The 22,767-nt window shown below is 41.7% G+C and overlaps 1 protein-coding gene across 8 annotated transcripts; it reads right to left on the bottom strand.

The window, feature by feature from the left end:
• Positions 1–1,328: 1,328 nt before the first annotated feature.
• Positions 1,329–14,137, bottom strand: LOC115140292 (synaptobrevin homolog YKT6). Of its 8 annotated transcripts, none has more exons than XM_065026787.1 (13): positions 13,975–14,137; positions 13,317–13,526; positions 12,961–13,043; positions 12,213–12,313; positions 11,804–11,908; positions 11,612–11,677; positions 11,234–11,335; positions 10,772–10,869; positions 6,471–10,345; positions 5,520–5,571; positions 4,104–5,139; positions 3,208–3,292; positions 1,329–2,787 (listed from the first exon to the last, which is right to left on the bottom strand). In XM_065026787.1, the coding sequence occupies exons 2-9, from the start codon at positions 13,418–13,420 to the stop codon at positions 10,303–10,305; spliced, it is 702 nt and encodes a 233-aa protein (XP_064882859.1). In that variant the 5' UTR covers positions 13,421–13,526; positions 13,975–14,137; the 3' UTR covers positions 1,329–2,787; positions 3,208–3,292; positions 4,104–5,139; positions 5,520–5,571; positions 6,471–10,302. The 8 variants fall into 8 exon arrangements, with proteins under 8 accessions (XP_064882859.1, XP_064882857.1, XP_064882860.1 ...); XM_065026785.1 differs by having other exon boundaries at positions 4,104–4,172; XM_065026788.1 differs by having other exon boundaries at positions 6,519–10,345.
• Between the last annotated feature and the right edge of the window lie 8,630 nt (positions 14,138–22,767).

Here is a 22,767-nt window from a genome sequence, read left to right as displayed (position 1 = left end):
AACTCCCTGCTTTGAGACCACCTCCTCCACCATGCTCGGAGACCTGCTCTGAGACCACCTCCACGCTCTGAAACCACCACCACCTCCCTGCTCTGAGACCACCTCCACCTCCCTGCTCTGAGACCACCTCCACCTCCCTGCTATGAGACCTGCTCTGAGACCACCTCCCTGCTCTGAGACCTGCTGTGAGACCACTACCCTGCTCTGAGACCACTTCCACCTCCCTGCTCTGCATAATCACACACACATACAGGGTGAGCCTGTGACAACATGGATAGGCATTTTAAAACTAGTATGTGCCTCCCTCATGAAAGATGAGTTAATGTTAACAATTATTGGATCTGTTGACAATTGGTGTTAAACCCTCTGTTGTGACACACTGACACAAGGTCCAGCTTAGATAGATCCCTCCTGCCAGCCCAACACTGTCTAACATGTCTACCAGAGCCAGTATTCCCTACACGGAAGATGTCATCATTAGATCTCTCAACGCACCCTGGATGGCCTACAGAGACACTATGCTGGATGGTACCTCATACCAAAGGTGTGTGTGTTCTCAGTGTTGTGTGTAGGGCAGTCGTGTGTTACTGTTCATATAGTTGTTGCTTCTAGAGCACAGTGTTGATGCTTACCCTGAACTCAGTGCTGTTTGATCAGGCTGACTGGGAGACACCAGACATCTTCAACCCACAACACTTCCTGGATGCTGAGGGACACTTTAGTAGGCGGGATGCATTCATGGTCTTCTCTGCAGATAATCTTAATCTCACTTAAAGAGGGTGTGTGTCATTCCTAGGTAAGCATGTGTCTGGCCAGGATAGAGCTTTTCCCGTTCTTTATTAGTCTGTTTCAGAAGCGGAGTCTGGATGGACAGGAGGGAGCAACAAGAACACCACACCACTAAGTTCCACACCAGACCATGATGAATCCCCCACTGCCCTGCAGGAACCTCTCACCCCGTGCACTAAACACAGCAGAAGTCAAATATAGACCTTTTTGTGGTCGAGGGCTAGGCTACATTAAAATTACAACAGGACAGTTTGAAAATTGTACAAGTTTATTAGTTACATAAAACCCAAAGGACTTAAGACTTGAATTCCTTAGAATCATCTAATTTTTATGACTTCAAGACCTCCCACTAACACAATAATTTGTTAGTATTTGATAGAGCCGATTTTGAGCTCATTTTAAACCTCTCCTTTCCTAGTGTTCTGTTGCATAATTTGCATTGTTCGTACATGCACATTCATCCCAACACTAAGTAGTAACTCGGGTGTAAATTCAGATTTAACTCTGATAAAAGTAAAAAAGGGAAAACTCAGTAAAAGTGCAAGAACACAAATCACAGTTTAATGAAAGGAACAGTAAGTCACATCCTGAGGAAAAGTAACATGACAAAACCTGGATATCATAAGGCCATTAACTCCAGCTCAATCATTCACCTAAAGCCATCATATCACATGCACAAACAAATATATGAAGTATTAGCAAATTTCCCATTCATTATCACTTTCCTTTGCTTTCAAACACATGTAGTCAAACCTAATCAAAATCTACACACATTTTCACCCAAACAGAGAAAAAAAACAAAAAAACATACCCACATGTTTGCCAGGCCAGTAGGCTTGTTGACCGATAGGAAGAACAGTGACCTGTGCTGCCTCCTTCCTCAGTAGTACAGATTTCACTGTCAACTGTCAGTGATCCGCAGACAACAGTATAGCTACACTTCAGTTAAAGTCAGCATCTCACGCAGGCATAGCACTGTGGCATACAGTGGATCCTAGAATCATTTAGAGCAGGCTCTCTCAAACTATTGGGGTCCGGCACCTCTTTTGTGATAGCAAATATATAAAGGGACCCCCTCAATCAGAACAACTCGAGTGAGAAAAATAGCATACACAGTGTTTTACTATGACTTCAGTGTATGGCCGGACGAACCAAGGCTCGGTCCTGGGGAGGAACATTTTAAAAGGCCAGCCTCTTGACATATTTTGTCATGGGGCAAAGAGTTTGTGTTGTTGCAGCTTTAGCACTAATATTCTGCAATTCTACACATTTTCCCATGAGACAGAAAGAAAACGGCAGTTAAAATATACAAACATACACACACTATGGGTCATTGAGTTGAAAAATGTATAATTGGTGAGTACTGTAGATGCCAATATCCCTGTGAGCCTCCCAGGCCCACGTTGTCCAGGGTTTAAGAACATAAATTGTATATTAATAATGACATTTTATTGTATTTACACTCTAAACTAATTCAACAGATCTCTTGGCAAAAATGTGTTTGACCGGTTAGTAATATTCAGATTTCTTTTTTTTTTTTTTACATACAAAAATGTTTACAAGTTTGATGGGTCTGAAGACCCCAGCTTAACTGGTTTAGATTGTTAGTTCATGCTCTCTGATGCACTTCAGTTGGATCCTTTAGCCATTTGAGTGGATCCTCTTAAGGTAATTTAGAAGATCCTTTTAGATCCATTTGACTGGATCCTTAGATTCCGGTCCATCCTCTGACCATGATAAGCTAGATCCATAATTATGCCATCCCCTAGCTCTATCCAAATGTTTCTGAATCTCCATTTCCTCTCTGATGTCCAGGAACATCCTGATGAGAGACTCAAGTCAGTATGAGTGGATCTTTTCGGGTTCGTTTGACTGGCCGGGGTTTGATGCAGGAGTTGGATCCAATGGATCCTCTGGCCAGATGGCCTAGATGAGATCCTGATTGTCAGTCAGCATACTTGGCTCCTCTTGTCTCGAACCCTCACCCTCCTCTTCTTCCTATGTTGAGTGTTCAGCTGTTACTTAGTGACTAACTCATAATGCGCTATAGGTTAAATATAAAATGTTAATCATTTCTGAATCACTTGAGATTGAAAAAAAATGATTATACATAATGTCATTTCGGGTAAAATGATCCACTTTAATCTTAAACTATGGTATCCAAATAAGTAAATAAACAATTCTGTGTTTAAACAGAGATGATTACCTCAGAGAGTAATTAGAGTTCACTTCAAATAAACTGACATTACTGGTTACTATTTGAGAAATAAAGATTATGGTGGCAATGTCGGACTAGATCCAAAACCTGACCCACTGGAGATAAGATCGTGATGTCACATCCTATCAAGCCTGGACAAGTATTCTTTTCAAACCAATGTCACATGAGAATGCTGTTTGGATTGGTTTCTTGTTCCTTACCTTTGGGGTGGTGAGACCATACACTTCCACAGAACTGCATAGAGACCCAATACGAAACCAATGAAAACTGCAGCTGCAATGGCTCCTACACACAAACAGATTTATGGAGAGAAATCATTGTTCACACATTTAGGAAATATACACATTGTCACCGATGGCTTTGAGTGTCAAAAATAAACTAAATTCAGTGAAATTCCATCACATACAATATGCTACCCTCACACTACCCTGTCACGTCCTGCAACTTCAAACGGAAAAGGCGTCTTAACAGAGCTGCTCAAACTCATCTACAGGACATGTAACTGTTTGCAGCAGTACAGAGACGACACTTAGCAGTGCAATGCCAACTGCACTGCCCCTTGGCAGACCATGAACTATTACTGACCATTACCGTGGCTAGCGGAATGTCACGCTGTCTTCCAAACCTCTGGCCTGCCTGGGTCTGGCCACCTGACATGTGTCTGATTAAGTCTTTTTCTTTTCCACCATGGAAACAAACATTGAGCATGTTCCAACTGAAACCTTAAAATCAGATAAGAGGATAGCAAGAGAATGATGTCATGACCCACCCCAAATAATGTTTTTCTCAACAACAAAAAAGGCAAAGAGAGAGAGGAATGCTAAACTTTACCCAATTTAGAATAAAAACACAGTTAAAAAGCCAGGAGCCATGGTGACAATGAGGACACCTCAGCCTGGTCGTTATTTGACTGGTCAGAGGTTTACATTTGGCCGGCATTTATCTGGATCGTCTATGTCTAGAGGGATCCAGATAGACCAAAGAAGAGATGAAGGAAGAGGTGAACTGAGCTACAGCTTATTTAATCTGCCTGACACATCAATGTACCAAGGTAACAGACTAGCCTTTGTCAATGCAAACAAGTGATGAGTCTCACCTGGGATGATGCCACTGCCTCTGGCCTGGGGGTCTTCTGTGTATGAGGGGCGAGGGATGGCCGTTGACTCTTAAAAAAAAACAACTCTTGAATGAGATTTGCTGTGTGTAGCAACTGTCATCAAAATTGTTAAAAGGTTGTTTGTTTGTTTCTAATAAATGTATCAGTTGGACAAGGGGTGAAGATACTCCAAACTTTTAGAATTGGTAAAATCCCTTAGATATTGACAGAATTATAGCACATGAAACATTTTACTGGCACGGACAAATAATGAATTCAGGGATTTGTGGGAATTCAGTTATTCAATTTAAAATGTCATGTTTTTTAAATTGTGTGTGCCTAATTTGCATATGGCTAAATTAGTTTGCATATATGTATACATTAACATAAATGAGTGGAACAGGGCTGTAACCACCAAAAACACACTCTGTCTTCTAGGCCCACCTGCACTCACCTGCTGTGTCTAGGCCCACCTGCTGTGTCTAGGCCCACCTGCACTCACCTGCTGTGTCTAGGCCCACCTGCACTCACCTGCTGTGTCTAGGCCCACCTGCACTCACCTGCTGTGTCTAGGCCCACCTGCACTCACCTGCTGTGTCTAGGCCCACCTGCACTCACCTGTGCCGTCTTGACTGCATTAAATTACTGTTGTCCTGTTCTCTTGCATAATTCAACAAGTGTTTCAATAGCAGGATACCCTCAGATTTAAAATCAACACGCTTGACTCTAGATTATACCCATCTATACATACTTTAAATTATTTGTGTGATCAGACATATAAATATAATCCAAGTGTTTATTTTCGGAAGTTACTTTCATTTCAAAATGTATTATATTATTTTAAATTCCACAAAAAAATGAACACCAAACAAAATAAAGTTATCTTTCTTGTGATGTAAGTGTCGAGAAGATGTGTAAGTGTCGAGAAGATGTGTTAAATCCCAGACAAAGACTTAGCGTTTTTTATAGATGCAATGGAAAGCCAATGTTTTCCACTGAGCCCATTTCAGCCATTACCAGGGTGTTCGACAGGTCCCTACAAACATTCACGCGATTATAACGTTTTAAAAAATTAGACACAATAAGAGTAGGAATGAGTCGCAGGAGTAAAACGTACACAATCAAGCCAACAATATTTAAGTGACAAGTGGATTTTGTGGACCCCTCAGACACAGGAAATAGATAGCTGAAAGGGACAGTTCCCGAAGTGGGCGGGTCATGCACATTTCTACTGTGTGTGTTGGAGATTGACACCACACCTGGTCCCAATTCCAGTCAATTCAGGAAGTACACTGAAATTCCAATTCTCGTCAAAGCTTTTCAATTAGGACAAATTGGAATTTAAATGTGGTTTACCTTCTGAATTGACTGGAATTTTAATTAAATTGACCCCAAACCTGACTGATACACACTCACCATTGCGCTGTTCATATGTAGCGAGGACCCATGTGTGCATTGGAACAGCTCTCTGAAAGACAGAGACAGACTGAAAACATACAGGACACACACACAATCCCAACGAAAACACAGTACAGGTGAGCACAGGAGGTTGGTGGCACCTTAATTGGGGAGAACGGGCCCGTAGTAATGACTGGAGCGGAATCAGTGGAATGGTAACTAATACACCAAACACATGGCCTCCAGGTGTATGATGCCATTCCATTAGCTCTGTTCCGGCCATTATTATGAGCCGTCCTCCCCTCAGCAGCCTCCTGTGCTGGAGAGTGGAGACAAAAGTTCCTGGGAAAAAATCACGCCAGAGGCGTTCAGTAGCATCAGCTTGTCTGTGCATGTCGTCAGACTCATCTCCTGTTGACAGTTGCACTCTGATCCAACTCAGAGGCCTACTTCAACTCATGCAACACTAAAAAATGTGTGATTTTGAGTCAGCTTGCATTCCCCCTTCCCTGGAGAAAAATGACAAAAACTGTCCTTGGCCACTTTTTAATAACAAGACACAGTAAACACATAAAATCGGGTTTCAGCAAAAACATTGGAGGAAGTCTTGCAGAATGGAAAATTAAACTAGGCCAACGGCGCGCCATGATTGTTTGTCCAAGATAAGAACTGAGCCAGCGACAGTTTCCAAAACATCTGTAGGGTTTTTCACAGCCTGCATGAAAGTCTCCCATCAAGAAATACGAATAATCGCATAGGCAGTTTGCAGACCAATACTAAACACTTTAATATATGCAGGGATGCTCGTAGGAAAAAAAATTGGTTCAGTAATTACTTTTATTCTTTACAAATATTCCCTCATCAATCAAGTTGCAACAATGTAACAGCTGAGCAAGCACGTCCACGAAAACATGCAGGCTACAAATGTCTCTTTAAAAATATCGAATGTAAACATACTGGATGACCTACCTGTTTTTATTTGTTTATTCGCCTACGATGAGTTTGTCTAACGCTTACCTCCGAGGTGTTTCCATCGCTAAATACAAATTTGGTCTGGTTTTTCACCTCCGTCCACATTTTTGCACGCGTGTTGTGAAATTAAAGGGAGTGATGACGCTCCTCTCGTTCGCCGCTGGTCGGTTGCGAGCTCACCAGGAAACCCTCTGTCGCTTCGTAGCTTTGCTCCGCCAGCGAACTTTCTCAACACACTTTACATCAGCTGACTGCGATCTTCAGGAGGGCGGAGAGGGTAGGGTTCATGGGACGTACAGCCTTGATTCGTCTGATAAAAATACCTATTGTGATGTGTACAAATAATTTAATCAGATCTTTCTCTAGTTGTTGTATTAATAGGCGTACCCTATCCACACGGGTGGAAAAACTACCCAATTGTCATACTTGAGTAAAAGTGAAAGTGAAAGTCACCCAGTAGAATACTACTTGAGTAAAAGTCTAAAAGTATTTGGTTTTAAATATACTATCATGATTACCATTACTATTAGTTGATATATCTTGTCTAGGTGGTTTGCTTGATTGGTTTATTACAAAATGATTCCCACAGGTTGGTTATAACACTACACTTTAAAACAATGAATTTACAGGACACATCTGTTCAAGGCCTTTTGTTTTTTATCTAGGCAATATTACAACTTCTGTAAACAGTGTTTCAGCTAAATAAATGTCCAAAATATGTATTAATACAACATCTTCAATTTTTGCTTCCAATTCCATGATGTGCTATTTAACTAAATAAATTACAGAACATCTCTCTCCTAATTTAAGACATGATATTTAAAGTGGAGAAACAAATCACTAAATAGCTACAGCTTAACTTTAATAGCATTTGTAACAGTATTTAAGTTTTCAGCACAACTTAAACGTTTACAGAACAACATTCCTCAGAGAAAATGTTTTTTTGGTTCACCCTTGGCTTACTTCATTTGGGGAGTTGATCATAAGTGTACAAGAGTCATCAAAGTGTCCTTCATTGGAAACACTGGTGTCAAGTTAACTATCTGTTTGCCCCACATCGAACTTTATGGAGGGTAGTCAGCTTCTAGAAGTTACACAGAAGTTGTGCCATAAAGCAATAAGAGCAGTTCAGGTCACAGACTAATTATGTATTTGTACACAGATGTTCACAAACACACACACACACACACACACACACACACAATCAGGTCATAAGACACAAAATAAAGCAGCAAGATAAACTACATCTAAAATATCAAAGGCCTCTCTCCATCTCACATTGTCCAACAACTCGTCCTCTGGAGTCTGGGAACACAATGAAAAACCATCCAAAGCCAAATAAGTGTTACGGTGCTGATTACAAGGAGTGCTATCTGGGATGTTGGCCTGTGAGGAGTGTGTTTTTCACACAAAACTGAGCCAGTTAAAAGAAACAGAATTCTTTGATAGAAATGTTTGTTGAACACACCTATGTTATGCTGAAAGGGGAATCTTGTCTGTTCTATACTGATCTTTACAAATAGTCCCTCGTCAATCAAGTTGCAACAATGTAACAGCTGAGCAAGTACGCTTATAACGGGTCAGAGCTTAAAAGGCGCTGCATGGTCAATCCGTCATCTGTAATGACCATGCAGCATTTACAGTGATACAGCCTCTGCAGAAACCTTGCAATTCATACTTGCGCTTCACAGAGCTGTTGTGAAAGAAGTGAGTTTGTGTTTATACAGGACCTCCATCACTACCTAGCATCAACCAATCATGTCAATGCAGAGATATTCTTATTTAACTAGGCAAGTCAGTTAAGAACAAATTCTTATTTATAATGACGGCCTAGGAACAGTGGTTAACTGCCTTGTTCAGGCGCAGAACAAAAGCTTTTTACCTTGTCAGCTCAGGGATTCGATCTACCAACCTTTCGGTTACTGGTCCAACACTCTAACCACTAGGCTACCTGCCACCTCAATCCCCTTCACATTGTTCAAACATTTGGGAGGCCCACAGCAACGTGGTATGGGACTCAATTTGGCCTCAGCGTGCCTCCGGATGCTCTGCAATTATGTCACACCCTCCATACGGAGTTTCCGACCACACTTTCTGATCAAGCATAAATGACCTCTTATGGTGGATCATAACTATAGAGAATGATAAAGACCTCTAGTGGCCAAAATGCCATTTTAGCATTGGCAGCGCCATTGAGGGCTTCCACCATTTTAAAATCGTCAACTGGGTGAGGATTCCTACGGGTTGCAGCCTCAGTGGCGCTGCCCATGCTGTGACATGCGCTATAATGGCACAGCTAAAAAAGGTGTCCTATATCTATCTCTATGATCAGAACCCATTGGTGGGTGGGTGATGGCTGATTCATTGTGAGAGCCGTCTTAAGACTGCATCCAGACAGACCAATGATTTAGATAAACACTACATGACTAATAGGGGGCGCTGTGTTAAAGCCAGCATGTCTCCATCTTGGCACTCCCCAGCATTATAAAAAATATTTTGGAATCTATAGAAATGCATTTATTAATGTCTACATTTGTTTTTGCTGCATTTATTCTACTACAGACACCTTAAATGCATACTTTTAAATTATGTGAGCTAGACATAAAAATACAAAATAAAAAAAAATAAAAAACATTTCTTTAAAGTATCATTTTTTAGAGATTACTAATCTTACAACAAAAACATTTCAATATATGTAACTTTGTCCTTGAAAAATGTAATTGAAATACTGTAGAATTTCAATAATTCCTATGGAGAACTGTTCCTACTGGGGAGTACCAATATGGCCAACCAGTGGCTTCAAAGCCTCTCAATAGTCAATACATAGTGTCAACAATCCAGTTTTTATATACATCAATGGTCCAGACAACAAACACTTTTGTTTAGCCTACTCTGTGAAACACAAAATTAAAAAATAAAGCTTTGGAGGGATTACAGCGCAACTCCAGTAGGACACTGCAAGACCTGCCTTTCATACCACATACTCATACACAGCAGGACTTCAATGTAACCCATAATTCAATAAGGCTTAGTATCTCAAGACGAGTCTATAGACATCACTAAACACTGCTTTCTAAGTACAGGCTACCCAATTTAGTTTAACAAGCCCATCCGCACGAGCAATACCAATCAAAAACTCAAGACATTTTTAAATCACTACGCTAAAACATTCTGTGGAAATGAGCAATTTGATCATGGAGTTCTGATGTCTCAGACCCAATTACAAACAGCCACTGCTCCCCCAAATCACAATACATAGAATATAATTCCTACAGGATACAGAGGCCCTTTAAATATGTAACTGAATATACCTGAACTACGAATGTGAGGAAACAGCACCATCTAGTGGGAAAAGAAAATACGACGACACTACAAGACCTTTACGAGAACACCAGCAGATCCTGGGTTCCAGAAATCTCTTGTTTTAACGTTAGCTGTGAGTTACTACATAGAACAGAGCGAGATTGTCAGGGTTGCTTTAAAGCCAAGCATGAGAACTTAATCTCTCCTCCTTCAAAACACAAGATTCTGATACAGTCTGAAATTCAGGAAACGCTTTAAGACTTTTTTCAAAGAACAAACCACCAAAGATACAAACAACACGTTATTGATGGACCACATCCTGGCTGGCTATGAACCACCTCAATGCCTTTTGAGAGGTTACAATGAAGCAAATAAATATAATAATTTCCCCTGCCAACCCCCCCACCCAACTGCCTCTGTGCCCTCCCAGTGACTGAGCGGAGGCCATTCTATCTCCTGGAGGCTGGGGCATGATGGGAGTTGTAGGATGAGCAGAAAGGCCAAGAGATGTGTCTAAGAGGACAGTTCAATCACTACATGACCTCGCAGCATGAGTTCTGCTTCCGTGCCTGTGGGATAGAAAACAGAGAGTGAATGATTAGCAATTACTACATCAATTGCACACCGAGGCGGCTACCGCCGTGAAGAAAATGAGTCTTAATAAAGAGTTTTAAAAAGGCAGATCTGTAAGTAACCCCGTCCCGGATCCCTTTTCATCACAGCTGACGATCCGAATCACGTTCTGCGCACACAAATTTGTGGTCACCCTCCCTTCACATTTCTGACTGTCGATCTGGAATTATAATTCTTCAAGTTTTACAGGTGAAACATCCATTCAGCTTCAGCACACCAACTATTTGATCGCAATCAGTTTCATAAGGAAATTAATTTAGATCTTGAGTTCCACAGTGTTGTTTCAAATTAGCCTAGATTGTTGTTTTGAATTATGTACAGTGAGCAAATATTAGAGCAAATGGTGTTCAACTGTAGCATACCTGTGTTTAGTGTCAATCAGCGCACCTACTTTGCCTAGTGACACGCGCTGTTGAGTTTTAGGCCACGAGAGAAAAATGCAACGATTTGCACAATCATCCTAAAATCCAAAGAAATGAGGTGTTGTTACAGTAACGTTATACTATGCAATTATATTTGGTTCTGTTATGTAGGATACTATCATTGTGATCTTGCAGACATTGATTCCGCTTTGATATAACTATTAACAGCGCACCATTCACCATTCGTTAGAGTAGCCTGTTCTCTGAGCTACCGAATGAATAGAGCAGTAAAAAGTAGAGTAGAGAATCCTTCACATGCAGAAGCTTCTAAACTGTCAAGAAGAAAAGTCGGACCAGCAGCCACTCCGTTTTTTATAAAGCCTAAAAATAGCCCAAGTTTCATCTAAAATGCAATGACAGTTTGAACCGGAGAGCTCAGTCCACAGTCACTACAGTACTTACAGTCTTATAAAAGGCTTTAGACTGGTTCCCCAGGTGTTCAGACTTCTGCACCAGATCATCCAGCTTCTCCCCTCTTTCCAACAGAGACTCCATGGTGTTGTGCTGCAGAGACAATCACACCACACTTCATATACAGCATCACACCAACCACAGACACTAGCAGTGTTAGACATGCAGTAGTGCAAGTTTCAGTGTCCTATATGGGGAAAATCATGTTAAGAATCCATAGCAAAAGTAAGTAAGGTTGAGAATCCAGAATAGAGACAGTTTTTCACACAAATCTCAGGCAATTATATTAGCTTATCTCAAGTTTGCCCATTATGTGAGAGATTCTCAGAGATGCGGTTATGTCAGGGAGTGTCGACTGAATAGACTTACCAGAATGATCTTTGTCTCGTCCAGTTCAGCCTGCACTTTGGTCATAGCATCTGCCTCTCTGGGGTTCTGAGGAGAAAACACAGACTCCGTCAAACTATCACAATCGTGGATATTCAAGTGTTCTTCAAAGTTATTTAATTGTATGTGTAATGTTTGTTGTGTGTCATTTTAGAGACAGGATGCCATGTGTACCTGGTACTTGGCCAGGTGGATGTCCAGAGCTTTGTAGTTGATGGTTTCAGGGTTTCCAGATGGCCAGTCTATGCTGTCCACTTGTCTGGAGAACTCCTCTAGCACCTGCATGATCAAACATCAAACCATTCAATCAGGATTTCTTAAACTATGGGTCGAGACCCAAAGTGGGTCCTGGTCAAGTGAGAGGTGGGTTGCACATTTTGAAAATACATCTATAATCATACACCATTTCTTCTTAGTTTGGAGGATCCCTGCATTAAATGCTGAAACAGATACCGAAAGGGCCTGGTGAGGAGCAATAACTCTGGAAGACAACTTGAGATGAACAAGACCCAGACCAGAGAGTAATATTCTCCACTTGTTGCTAAGGGAATAATGTATCTCTCGGCACATCATCTCTACCCACCTTGTCTAGTAGTGTGAAGGCGACCCTTTGAGGGTACTCGCTGTCTGCTATCACCACTGCACTCAGACTGTCATTCCTCACATACACGTGGCACAGGTACTCTGGAGGGAGAGGGTAGGAATTATAGGAATAACCTCCTGTGAGCAGGTCGAAGACAGCACTGTGAGCAGGTTTTTCTCCAGGCTCCACCATCACCCACTTTTACATCAATCTTAACTTATAACATGGACGCGGGGTTCTTCCACAGCCCAAGTGCAGAACAGCACAATCGCTTCAGCAACAAGTAGAAGAAACTTCTAACTGGTCCGTTTTATCTCAATCTCTTCATTCAAAGACTCAGTCATGGACACTCTTACTGACAGTTGTGGCTGCTTTGTGTGATGTATTGTTGTCTCTACCTTCTTGCCCTTTGCCCAACAATGTTTGTACCATGTTGTGCTGCTGCCATGTTGTTGTCATGTGTTGCTACCATGCTGTGCTGTTATGTGTTGCTGCCTTGCTATGTTGTTGTCTTAGGTCTCTATTTGTGTAGTGTTGTCTCTATTGTAGTGATGTGTGTTTTGTCCTATATATTTTATTTTATTTTCAATCCCAGCCCCGCAGGAGGGCTTTGCCTTTTGGTAGGCCATCATTGTAAATAAGAATTTGTTCTTAACTGACTTGCCTAGTTAAATTAATGTTAAATACATTTATTAAATAAAAAAATGAACACCGCCAAATGCTATGGCCCAGTGTGTCAGGAGTTCACCTTGTTCTTTGACTGAGGCTCGGCTGCCGTGTGCAGAACGCTCCACAATCAAGGCGCTGGTGAAGGTCATGAACTCTTGGACACTGCCAAAACCAAACACACAGACAATGGTGAAAACAGTGTTGGTGTCAATTCTAATGAATTCTGTTAAACCATGACAGGATACTATTAATGACAGGGAAGTCATCTTCTCCTTCATCTGCACTGATGTACAAGAACTGGACAGGTGACAGAATATTCCCAGTCGGAGTCCATCGCAAAGTGCTTTCATATATCCTGTCTTCAGATCAGTGGAGATTGAGGGGAATCCCCTTTAGACTAATAAAATGCACCCAGGTGCCAAGAGGAAGACCCACCTGGAGCGTTGGAAGAAGCTAAAGGAGGATAGGTCATAGGCAGATTTAAGGAGGTTGGATTTTGTCGCTCCTTTGTGGAGGACGCTGAGGCTGTACAGCTTCATGATGACGCAGGGACAGAGAGTCACAGCGCTAGGGATGATAGGCGTGTCCCCGCGCAGAAGCCTCAAATCAACAACAACCACAATGCCAAGAGGTCTCAATGCCTGCCTGCCAAGAAAGGGAAACAATTCAAATCACATGAGCCAAAGCAAACCAAGCATATAGCCACAAAGGACATACTCTGTAAGATAGCCTACTACACACAGTGCCACATATTATACAATCTAAACGACTGCTAAACCAGTTAACATTACCACGATAGAATCACAGACGGAACAAGGGTTAGTTAAACATATCTTTGAAATAAGTCGACATGCACCGCTTCGTCATATACTGGATTTTCATCAATATTGCTTGTTAGTTAGCTCACACCGATTGCTAGCTCGATAGCTAAATTATTTATTTTAGTTTCCTGGCGAGATGAAGAGCAATTTGACACTGGATGAATGAATCTAAATGCGATCCCACTTCATAGAGAGCTGGCTAACGTTACAACAACAACTCATGTTCTTTCGACGACGGAGTTAGCTAAAGTTAATTTGTCGTACTTACTTACCAGACAAGACTGCACTGTTTGACATATGTTGAGAATAAAATACCAACTGAATTAGTCCATAACTACAGATCGTTCACTAATGTAGTATATTTCTATCACTCCAACCACGTCACGATATAAGCAATGTCCCACAGGATAATTGTTCCGGAATGCAACGCCGCCTCTTCTTCTTCTATGATATCATGGCGGTCCGCAAACAATCGTTAAAGTGCATGCCGTCACCTACTGTGCTGGAATGATCTGCCCAATTCTGTACTACCAAATAAAATTCAAAACCAAATAAATCCTAACTTCTACCACACCCTCCCCAACCCCATAGAACTAGATCTATATAATCTTGAAACACTCCACCCTTAGGATTGTTCAGCATGTCAACAACCATTTCAACAGTAACATCTGTTACCCCCAATATCTCTTTTGGAGTCTCCACAATAACCTTCAACCTGGCATTTCTGCTTTCCACAACCAAAGTTACATTGGTAGCCTTACCAATAAAACCTATGAAGTCAACTTTATTCATTATTAAAGTGTCATTTGACACCGCACATTCATGAGCACAAGATTTCTGAACAGGCCTCAAAACCCTGCCAGGACCATCAGAAGCACCAGTCCTGACAGTAGGTCCACTTACTACAGGTACAGTCATTTAAGCTCCATCAGTCCCCAGTGTAGTTCTACCAACATGTTTTATGGCCTCTGCATACGACACATCATGACTGATCCTATATCTCTGAGCCTCTCTCGGTACCTGGCATCCACCAAATTCTGCACTGTGTTCTCCTCACAATTAGTGCACTTAACCTTCACATTGCTTCCACATTCACTGTAATCATGTGCCCCTCCATACTTGGCACACATTTTCTTTCCTTTACATTGAGCAGCTGCATGTCCCATTCTTTGGAATTTAAAACACTGCACTGCAAATGATACAAATTCTCTAACGTTGAAACTAAGGAATCCTTTCTCTACTTTTCCCAGCAAAACTCTCAAACCTCAGCATCACTGATAAGCTTTCACTTATTTGACCCTCTTTCCTACCGATCAACCTTTTGGCCTCAATCTCTCTGCCTCCCTTCACATTTTCTTTAATATCATCTGTGGGCATAGATATTTGGAAACCAGTGATGACTCCCCTCAACCTAGCATAAGCACCAGGGAAATGGCTTTTAATCTACTTCCAATTAAGCTTTTCCATTTTCAAAATATTATCTTGCTGCGCCTGGCTACCACACAATATTAACAATCTACCATTTCCAATGAACCCGGCTAATTTCACTTCACTCTACAGCATTAGTTAGTCGGACAGGGTGTGAGGCTCTGTGGTCTCATCAAACACTATCACCACTTTCCACTCCAACAATCACTACTCTTGCTTCCTACCTTGGCCCTCTTTATGCTTTCTTTACTAGACACTCCACTGCTTTCTGTATCATGATCTCTCTTCTTCCTATGTCTTTCCACAACCGACCATTCCGGCCCTTGACCCTCATCCTTCCGCTCCATACCATCAGAACGGATGTTGTTCGCATTCCAGCACAGCTGTTGCTTCTCAAACTTTTTCTCCATTTACTCCATTTCGTCCACACTACTCGCAGTCATTTCCCATTAACCTCTTACCACATTTCTGTAATAGCAAAACAAGTTTCAACGATATCAAACAACTCTCACTTGTGGTCAAACAATCGGTCACCTGCACTGCTGATCCATCTTCTCCCTGTTAGAAAAATGCACTCTTTTTTCCACACATGCATAAATCAGAGATTTAAGAATGGTAAGGTGGTGCCATGAGAAGAACATTAACGGAGTGATTGCCCTACCGCCTCATCTTCTTCTTCTATGGTATATTGGAGTTCGCACAATTTAATGTGCATCCTGCCACCTACTGTGCGGGATGGAATCAGGATTCCCAAAAAACTGAACAAACTTCCAAAAATAAATACATTTTTAAATCAAACAACTTTTCTGTTAAAAAAACAAAACATCTGATACCTACACAGGCTCAAGGGGAAGGAACCTGGCAGGATGGGTCCTCTGGTGTCAGTACCCCTTGCAAGTCTTCAGATGTAAACTCCTTAGGTCCCAAAAACCTTTCTGCCGCAGCCACAATAACGTCCAGTTTCTAAGACTTCTTTGAGACTTGTGTCATACAGTTTATAACTGTGGCAAAGAACGCAGCAAAATCCTTTTTAATACACAAAGTATCTTTTTACTGGCAACAAACATTCTTATTATTCTTTAAAAATGCCTTCCTTACCATCTTAAATAAGCATGCTCCATTCAAAAAATGTAGAACCAGGAACAGATATAGCCCTTGGTTCTCTCCAGACCTGACTGCCCTTGAACAGCACAAAAACATCCTGTGGTGTACTGCATTAGCATTGAATCGCCCCCCGTGCAACTTTTCAGGGAAGTTAGGAACAAATATACACAGGCAGTTAGGAAAGCTAAGGCTAGCTTTTTCAAACACAAATTTGCATCCTGTAGCACAAACTCAAAAAAGTTCTGGGACACTGTAAAGTCCATTGAGAATAAGAGCACATCCTCCCAGCTGCCCACTGCAGTAAATAGGTTAGTAAATACTGTCACCACCGATAAATCCACTATAATTGAGAATTTTAATAAGCATTTTTCTACGGCTGGCCATGCTATCCATCTGGCTACTCCTACCCCGGTCAACTGCCTGGCACCCCCCACAGCAACTTACTCAAGCCTCCCCCATTTCTCCTTCACCCAAATCCAGATAGCTGATGTTCTGAAAGATATGCAAAATCTGAACCCCTACAAATCAGCCGGGCTAGATCATCTGGACCTTCTCTTTCTAAAATGATCTGCCAAAATGGTTGCAACCCCTATTACTAGCCTATTAAATCTCTCTTTCGTATCGTCTAAGATTCCCAAAGATTGGAAATCTGCTGCGATCATCCCCCACCTCAAAAGGGGGAGACACTCTAGACTCAAACTGCTACAGACCTATATCTATCATACCCTGCCTTTCTAAGGTATTCAAAAGCCAAATTAACAAACAGATTACCAACCATTTCGAATCGCACCGTACCTTCTACGCTATGCAATCCAGTTTCAGAGCTGGTCACGGGTGCACCTCAGCCACGCTCAAGGTCCTAAATGATATCATAACCGCCATCAATAAGAGACAGTACTGTGCAGCCGTATTCATTGACCTGGCCAAGGCTTTCGACTCTGTCAATCACCACATTCTTATTGGCAGACTTAACAACCTTGGTTTCTCAAATGACTGCCTCGCATGGTTCACCAACTACTTCTTAGTTAGAGTTCAGTGTGTCAAATTGGCCTGTTGTCTGGACCTCTGGCACTCTCTATGGGGGTGCCACAGGGTTAAATTCTCGGGCTGACTCTCTTCTCTGTATACATCAATGATATCGCTCTTGCTGCTGGTGATTCTCTGATCCACCTCTACGCAGATGACACCATTCTGTATACTTCTGGCCCTTCTTGGGACACTGTGTTAACAAACCTCCAGACGAGCTTCAATGCCATACAACTCTCCTTCCGTTGCCTCCAACTGCTCTTAAATGCAAGTTAACTAAATGCATGCTCTTCAACCGATCGCTGCCTGCACCTGCCCCCCTGTCGAGCATCACTACTCTGGACGGTTCTGACTTAAAATATGTGGACAGCTACAAAATACCTAGGTGTCTGGTTAGACTGTAAACTCTCATTCCAGACCCATATTAAGCATCTCCAATCCAAAATTAAATCTAGAAATGGCTTCCTATTTCGCAACAAAGCATCCTTCACTCACGCTGCCAAACATACCCTCGTAAAACTGACCATCCTACCGATCCTTAGGCGATGTACTACCCACCATTGCGACCTGTACGCTCTCGTTGGCTGGTCCTTGCTTCATATCCGTCCCCAAACCCACTGGCTCCAGGTCATTTACAAGTCTCTGCTAGGTAAATCTCTGCCTTATCTCAGCTCACTGGTAACCATAGCAGCACCTACACGTAGCACGCGCTCCAGCAGGTGTATCTCACCAGTCACCCCCAAAGCCAATTCCTCCTTTGACCGCCTCTCCTTCCAGTTCTCTGCTGCCAATGACTGGAATGAATATCAAAAATCACTGAAGCTGGAGACTCATATCTCCCTCACTAGCTTTAAGCACCAGTTGTCAGAGCAGCTCACAGATCACTGCACCTGTACACAGCCCATCTGTAAATAGCCCATCCAACTACCTCATCCCCATACTGTATTTATATATTTATCTTGCTTCTTTGCACCCCAGTATCTCTACTTGCACATTCACCTTCTGCACATCTATCACTCCAGTGTTTAATTGGTATATCATTACTTCGCCACCATGGCCTATTTATTGCCTTATACCTCCCTTATCTTACCTCATTTGCACACACTGTATATAGACTTTTAATACTGTATTATTGACTGTATGTTTGTTTATTCCATGTGTAACTCTGTGTTGTTGTATGTGTCGAACTGCTTTGCTTTATTCTTGGCCAGGTCACAGCCTGCCTGGTTAAGTGAAATAAATCAAACTAAAACTACAGGCTGTGGTGTGTCCACTACCATATCTTCACAAGCATCACTTGTCTTCTCAATTATTTTAATCGCCTTCTGAATAGGAGATTGAATTGACCTTTCTAACCTTTGCCACCTCAATCTCTTTCACCCTTACAGGGCACTCCAGGAACTCGGGATCATGATCCCCACCACAATTGCAACACCAAAGTCCTTCTACACACCGTTTTTCAGTATATTATGTCCGTCTGCAAACACTTGAAACATGGCCAAATCCTTTGCAATTCTTACACTGCAATGGTTTGGGGATGAAAGCTCTAACAGCGTATCTTGCTTAACCAAGCTTCACATGCGTAGGTATTTGCTATTTATCAAAACACAACAGGACCGACAGACTTTTTAAAATTTTTCTCCATTCACCCATCGGGTAAGACACAGGGGCACCAACCACACCAGGAATACTCTTCAGAGATTCAACCTGAACATCCATCGTCACCCCTGAGATGACTCATTTGACGGTTGATCTACTCCGAAGTTTAAAACACAAAACTTCTGTTGTTCGGATTCTTTTGAGGCTCACTGCAATCTTCCTATGTTCTACAGAAATACAATTCATCAAAATAAGACCACTAATGGTCACTGACAGACTCCACTTGTCCCAGTGCATACTTCACCATTTTTGACATCTCAAACGGGTCTCCCACATATGCATCCTTACTCAACAAATGCATCCCAACAAGAAGCGATTCATTTTCATTCATACATGTATCATCCACTCCAGTTTTCGATACCACTGTTGTCCATTCAGAACATTTGTCTTCACCAACTTGTCTCGACGCGCTGCTTGATTCTAACTCAGCATCCACTTCCTCCATCTTTCCCTCCCTTGCCACACACCGCCTTATCAGAGACAGTACAGCTCATCATCACAATCTGTGTAGAGGGGTTGCAGGTGCGTCACAAATCACCTAGCAACCACACCAGGTCCCATGTTGGAATACCAGAGTCAATCTTTTAAAAAAACTAATATTTTGAATTTTGTATTATGAACACAACAAATACAAAAAAAAAACAGAAATATACAAACAAGAGTACATAAACCTAACAGTATTACATATCAAGATTCATTTTCAATTTGTTAAATACTTTTATGGTGCATAATTGCTTTTTTGTTTTTACATTTACTGATAATTTCAAAATAATATTTAAATTTAAAATCTTAAATAATGTGAAAAGGGGTTTGTTCTCTGCCCATTTCATTTTATGGACAAAGAATCTTCCATGAAAGATAAACAAATTAACAAGGAAAGTTAAATCAGGGTCCATATCATTTGGTTCAAAATAAAACATAATATCAGAATCCCCGGACTGGGGACCCTCGCAGCGGGCGACTCTGGCAGCGCCGGACAGGCGGGCGACTCTGGCAGCGCCGGACAGGCGGGCGCAGGCACAGTACGCACTGGGCTGTGCAGACACACGGGAGACACAGTGCGCAGAGCCAACGCAGGATATCCTGGCCTGAGGAGACGCACTGGCGTTCTGGAGAGCAGGGCTGGCACCATCCGTCCTGGCTGGAACCTCACCCTAGCCCGGCAGATGCGGGGAGCTGGAATGTAGCGCACCGGGCTCAGAGCACGTATTTGGAGAGCTGTAGCGCCGAGCTGGCACAGGACGTGCAGGGCTAGTGGGGCGCACAGGAGGCCTAGTGCGTGGGGCTGGCACAGTCTTCACCAGACGGCTAGCACGCACCTCAGGACGAGTATGGAGAGCTGACTCAGGTGACATCAAATCGCGGACATGCTCCGTCGGGCGGATGTCGTGCCTCATGCACCAACACAGCAGCTCTCTCATTGCTCTCTCCTCCATTCTCCCCATCAACTCCTTCACAGTCTCGGCTTCGCTTCCTTTGCTCACCTACAATTTCATCCCATAGCCCGGGGCCTGACCAGTCCCATGATCACCACGGTAAGCACGGGGAGTGGGCTCAGGTCTCCAACCTGACTCTGCCATACTCCCCGTGTGCCCCCCAAGTTTTTTTTTTTTTTTTGGGGGGGGCTACCTCTCGGGCTTCCTTGCCAGCCGTGTTCCCTCGTATCTCCGGTTCCCTTCTCCTGCTGCCTCCGCCTGTTCCCATGTCCAGTCCTCTTCTCCAAGCTGCTTGGTCCTTTGGTGGTGGGTAGTTCTGTAACGGCATTCAGAGGAAGAAGGTGAGGACCAAGGTGCAGCGTGGTACATGTTCATATTATTTATTAGAAACTGAACACTAAATACAAAATAACAAAAGGAATAACCGAAACAGTTCTGACAGGCGATACAAACACTCAACACAAAACAACGACCCACAAAACCCATGAGGGACAAGGCTACCTAAGTATGGCTCTCAATCAGAGACAACGATAGACAGCTGCCTCTGATTGAGAACCACACCCGGCCAAACAACAAAGAAATCCAAAACATAGAAAATGAACATAGAATGCCCACCCTAGTCACACCCTGGCCTAACCAAAATAGAGAATAAAAGCCCCTCCATGGCCAGGGCGTGACAGTCTTTCAAATTAACATGAATAGTTGTTTCTTTTAAAATAAAATCTTCTAACTCACAACAAAATCTTCTGACATAAGAACAGTCCCAAAATAAATGGTTAAGAGTCTATGGGTCACAATCACAAAACACACATTTGTTATCAATAGCTATTTTAAATCTGTGTATAATAAAGGTCTTTACAGGGTAGATTCTATGAATGAGTTTGTATGATAATTCCTTCACCGTATTAGATATAATATTTACCAGATAACAACGAAACTTTGTTCCATTTCACTTGTCCTTGTCCATTTATAGTTTAAAATGTCAATTCCTTCTAGTTGTATTGAGATGACAAAATCCTCAACAGTTGCACTTGGAGTAATGTTATAATCTCCTAAAAGAAGAATAGCACCTTTAGGGACCGCTCTAACAACAATTTGATACTCCTCAGGAGTGAATGTAACATTGTGTGTTGTAATACATTCTGGATAATCATATAGTTGTCCATCATTATTCAATAATTAACCCAAATAATGTTGTTGTCAAACCAGTTCTGGAAAAACAAAGACTTGTTTTTGTATCTTATGTCTTTATTATTCCAGATTGTGTACCTATGTGGGGGGAAATGGTGTTTGTACATGAGGTTCCAAGTTAGAAGTAGTTGTTTATGAACGTTTGTAAGCTTAATAGGGATCTTACCCACATCAACGTTACATTTGAGTAAGAATTCTAGACCACCAATCTGTTGTAATATTAAATTAGGGATGACATTCCAGATGCAATCCTTATTTCTTAAATAGTTTTGTATCCATTTAATCTTAAATATTATAGTAGAGGTTTTAAAATCCAGAGCATTCAACCCTCCCTCACTTTGGGTGCTACATATTAACGCTTGTCTTAAATAATGAGGTTTATTCCTCCATATGAAGTTAAATCATTTAGTATCAACCATTTTAGTTACGGACAGAGGCAAGGGAGGTATAAACTAATCTGGACCTTCAGATGTTGACAAAAGTACACGTCCAGATAAAGAAAGATCTCTTAATAACCAGGAGTTAAACCTCTTTCCAATGTCCTCTACAATGGGAGAGAAATTTAAGTTGGCCCTTTCTTTCTGATCTTCACTAACTGTAATGCCAAGATATGTGATCACATCTTTTACAGGGATATTACATAATAAGTCACATCTTTTCAACGCAAATAATTCACATTTCCTAATATTCAGAGATAAACCTGATACATGTGAGAAGGCATTAATACACTCAATAGCTTTCTTGACTTCCTTATGATCTTTAAAAAAATGCTGGTGTCATCAGCCAATTGTGAACATTTTATCCCTTTGTCTTGTATCTGAATACCCCTAAAACTATCCTTACTTATATGAAGTGCCATAACTTGTGTCACCAATAAAAATAAGAAAGGAGAAATTGGGCATCCTTGTTTAATTCCATGTCTAATGTTGAATCTTTGTGAAGTTCCATGGGATAATTTAACAGAGCTATTACTATTATTGTAAAGTGTCTTAATTACACTTTGAAAATATTGACCAAAGCCAAAAAACCGAAGAGTCTCAAAAATAAAATAATGTTCAACTATCAAATGCCTTGTAAAAGTCTACAAATAAAATAAAGCTATATTCCATAATGTGCTCATTGAAGTCTATCAAGTCCAATACTAGTAGAATATTATTACATATATGTCTGCCCTTCATAAAAACAGACTGGGTATCGTCAATGATTTGGTCAAGACCTTTT

The sequence above is a fragment of the Oncorhynchus nerka genome, linkage group LG13 (assembly GCF_034236695.1).
Source record: "Oncorhynchus nerka isolate Pitt River linkage group LG13, Oner_Uvic_2.0, whole genome shotgun sequence".
NCBI lineage: Eukaryota > Metazoa > Chordata > Actinopteri > Salmoniformes > Salmonidae > Oncorhynchus > Oncorhynchus nerka.
This window is presented reverse-complemented; position numbering and strand designations above follow the sequence as displayed.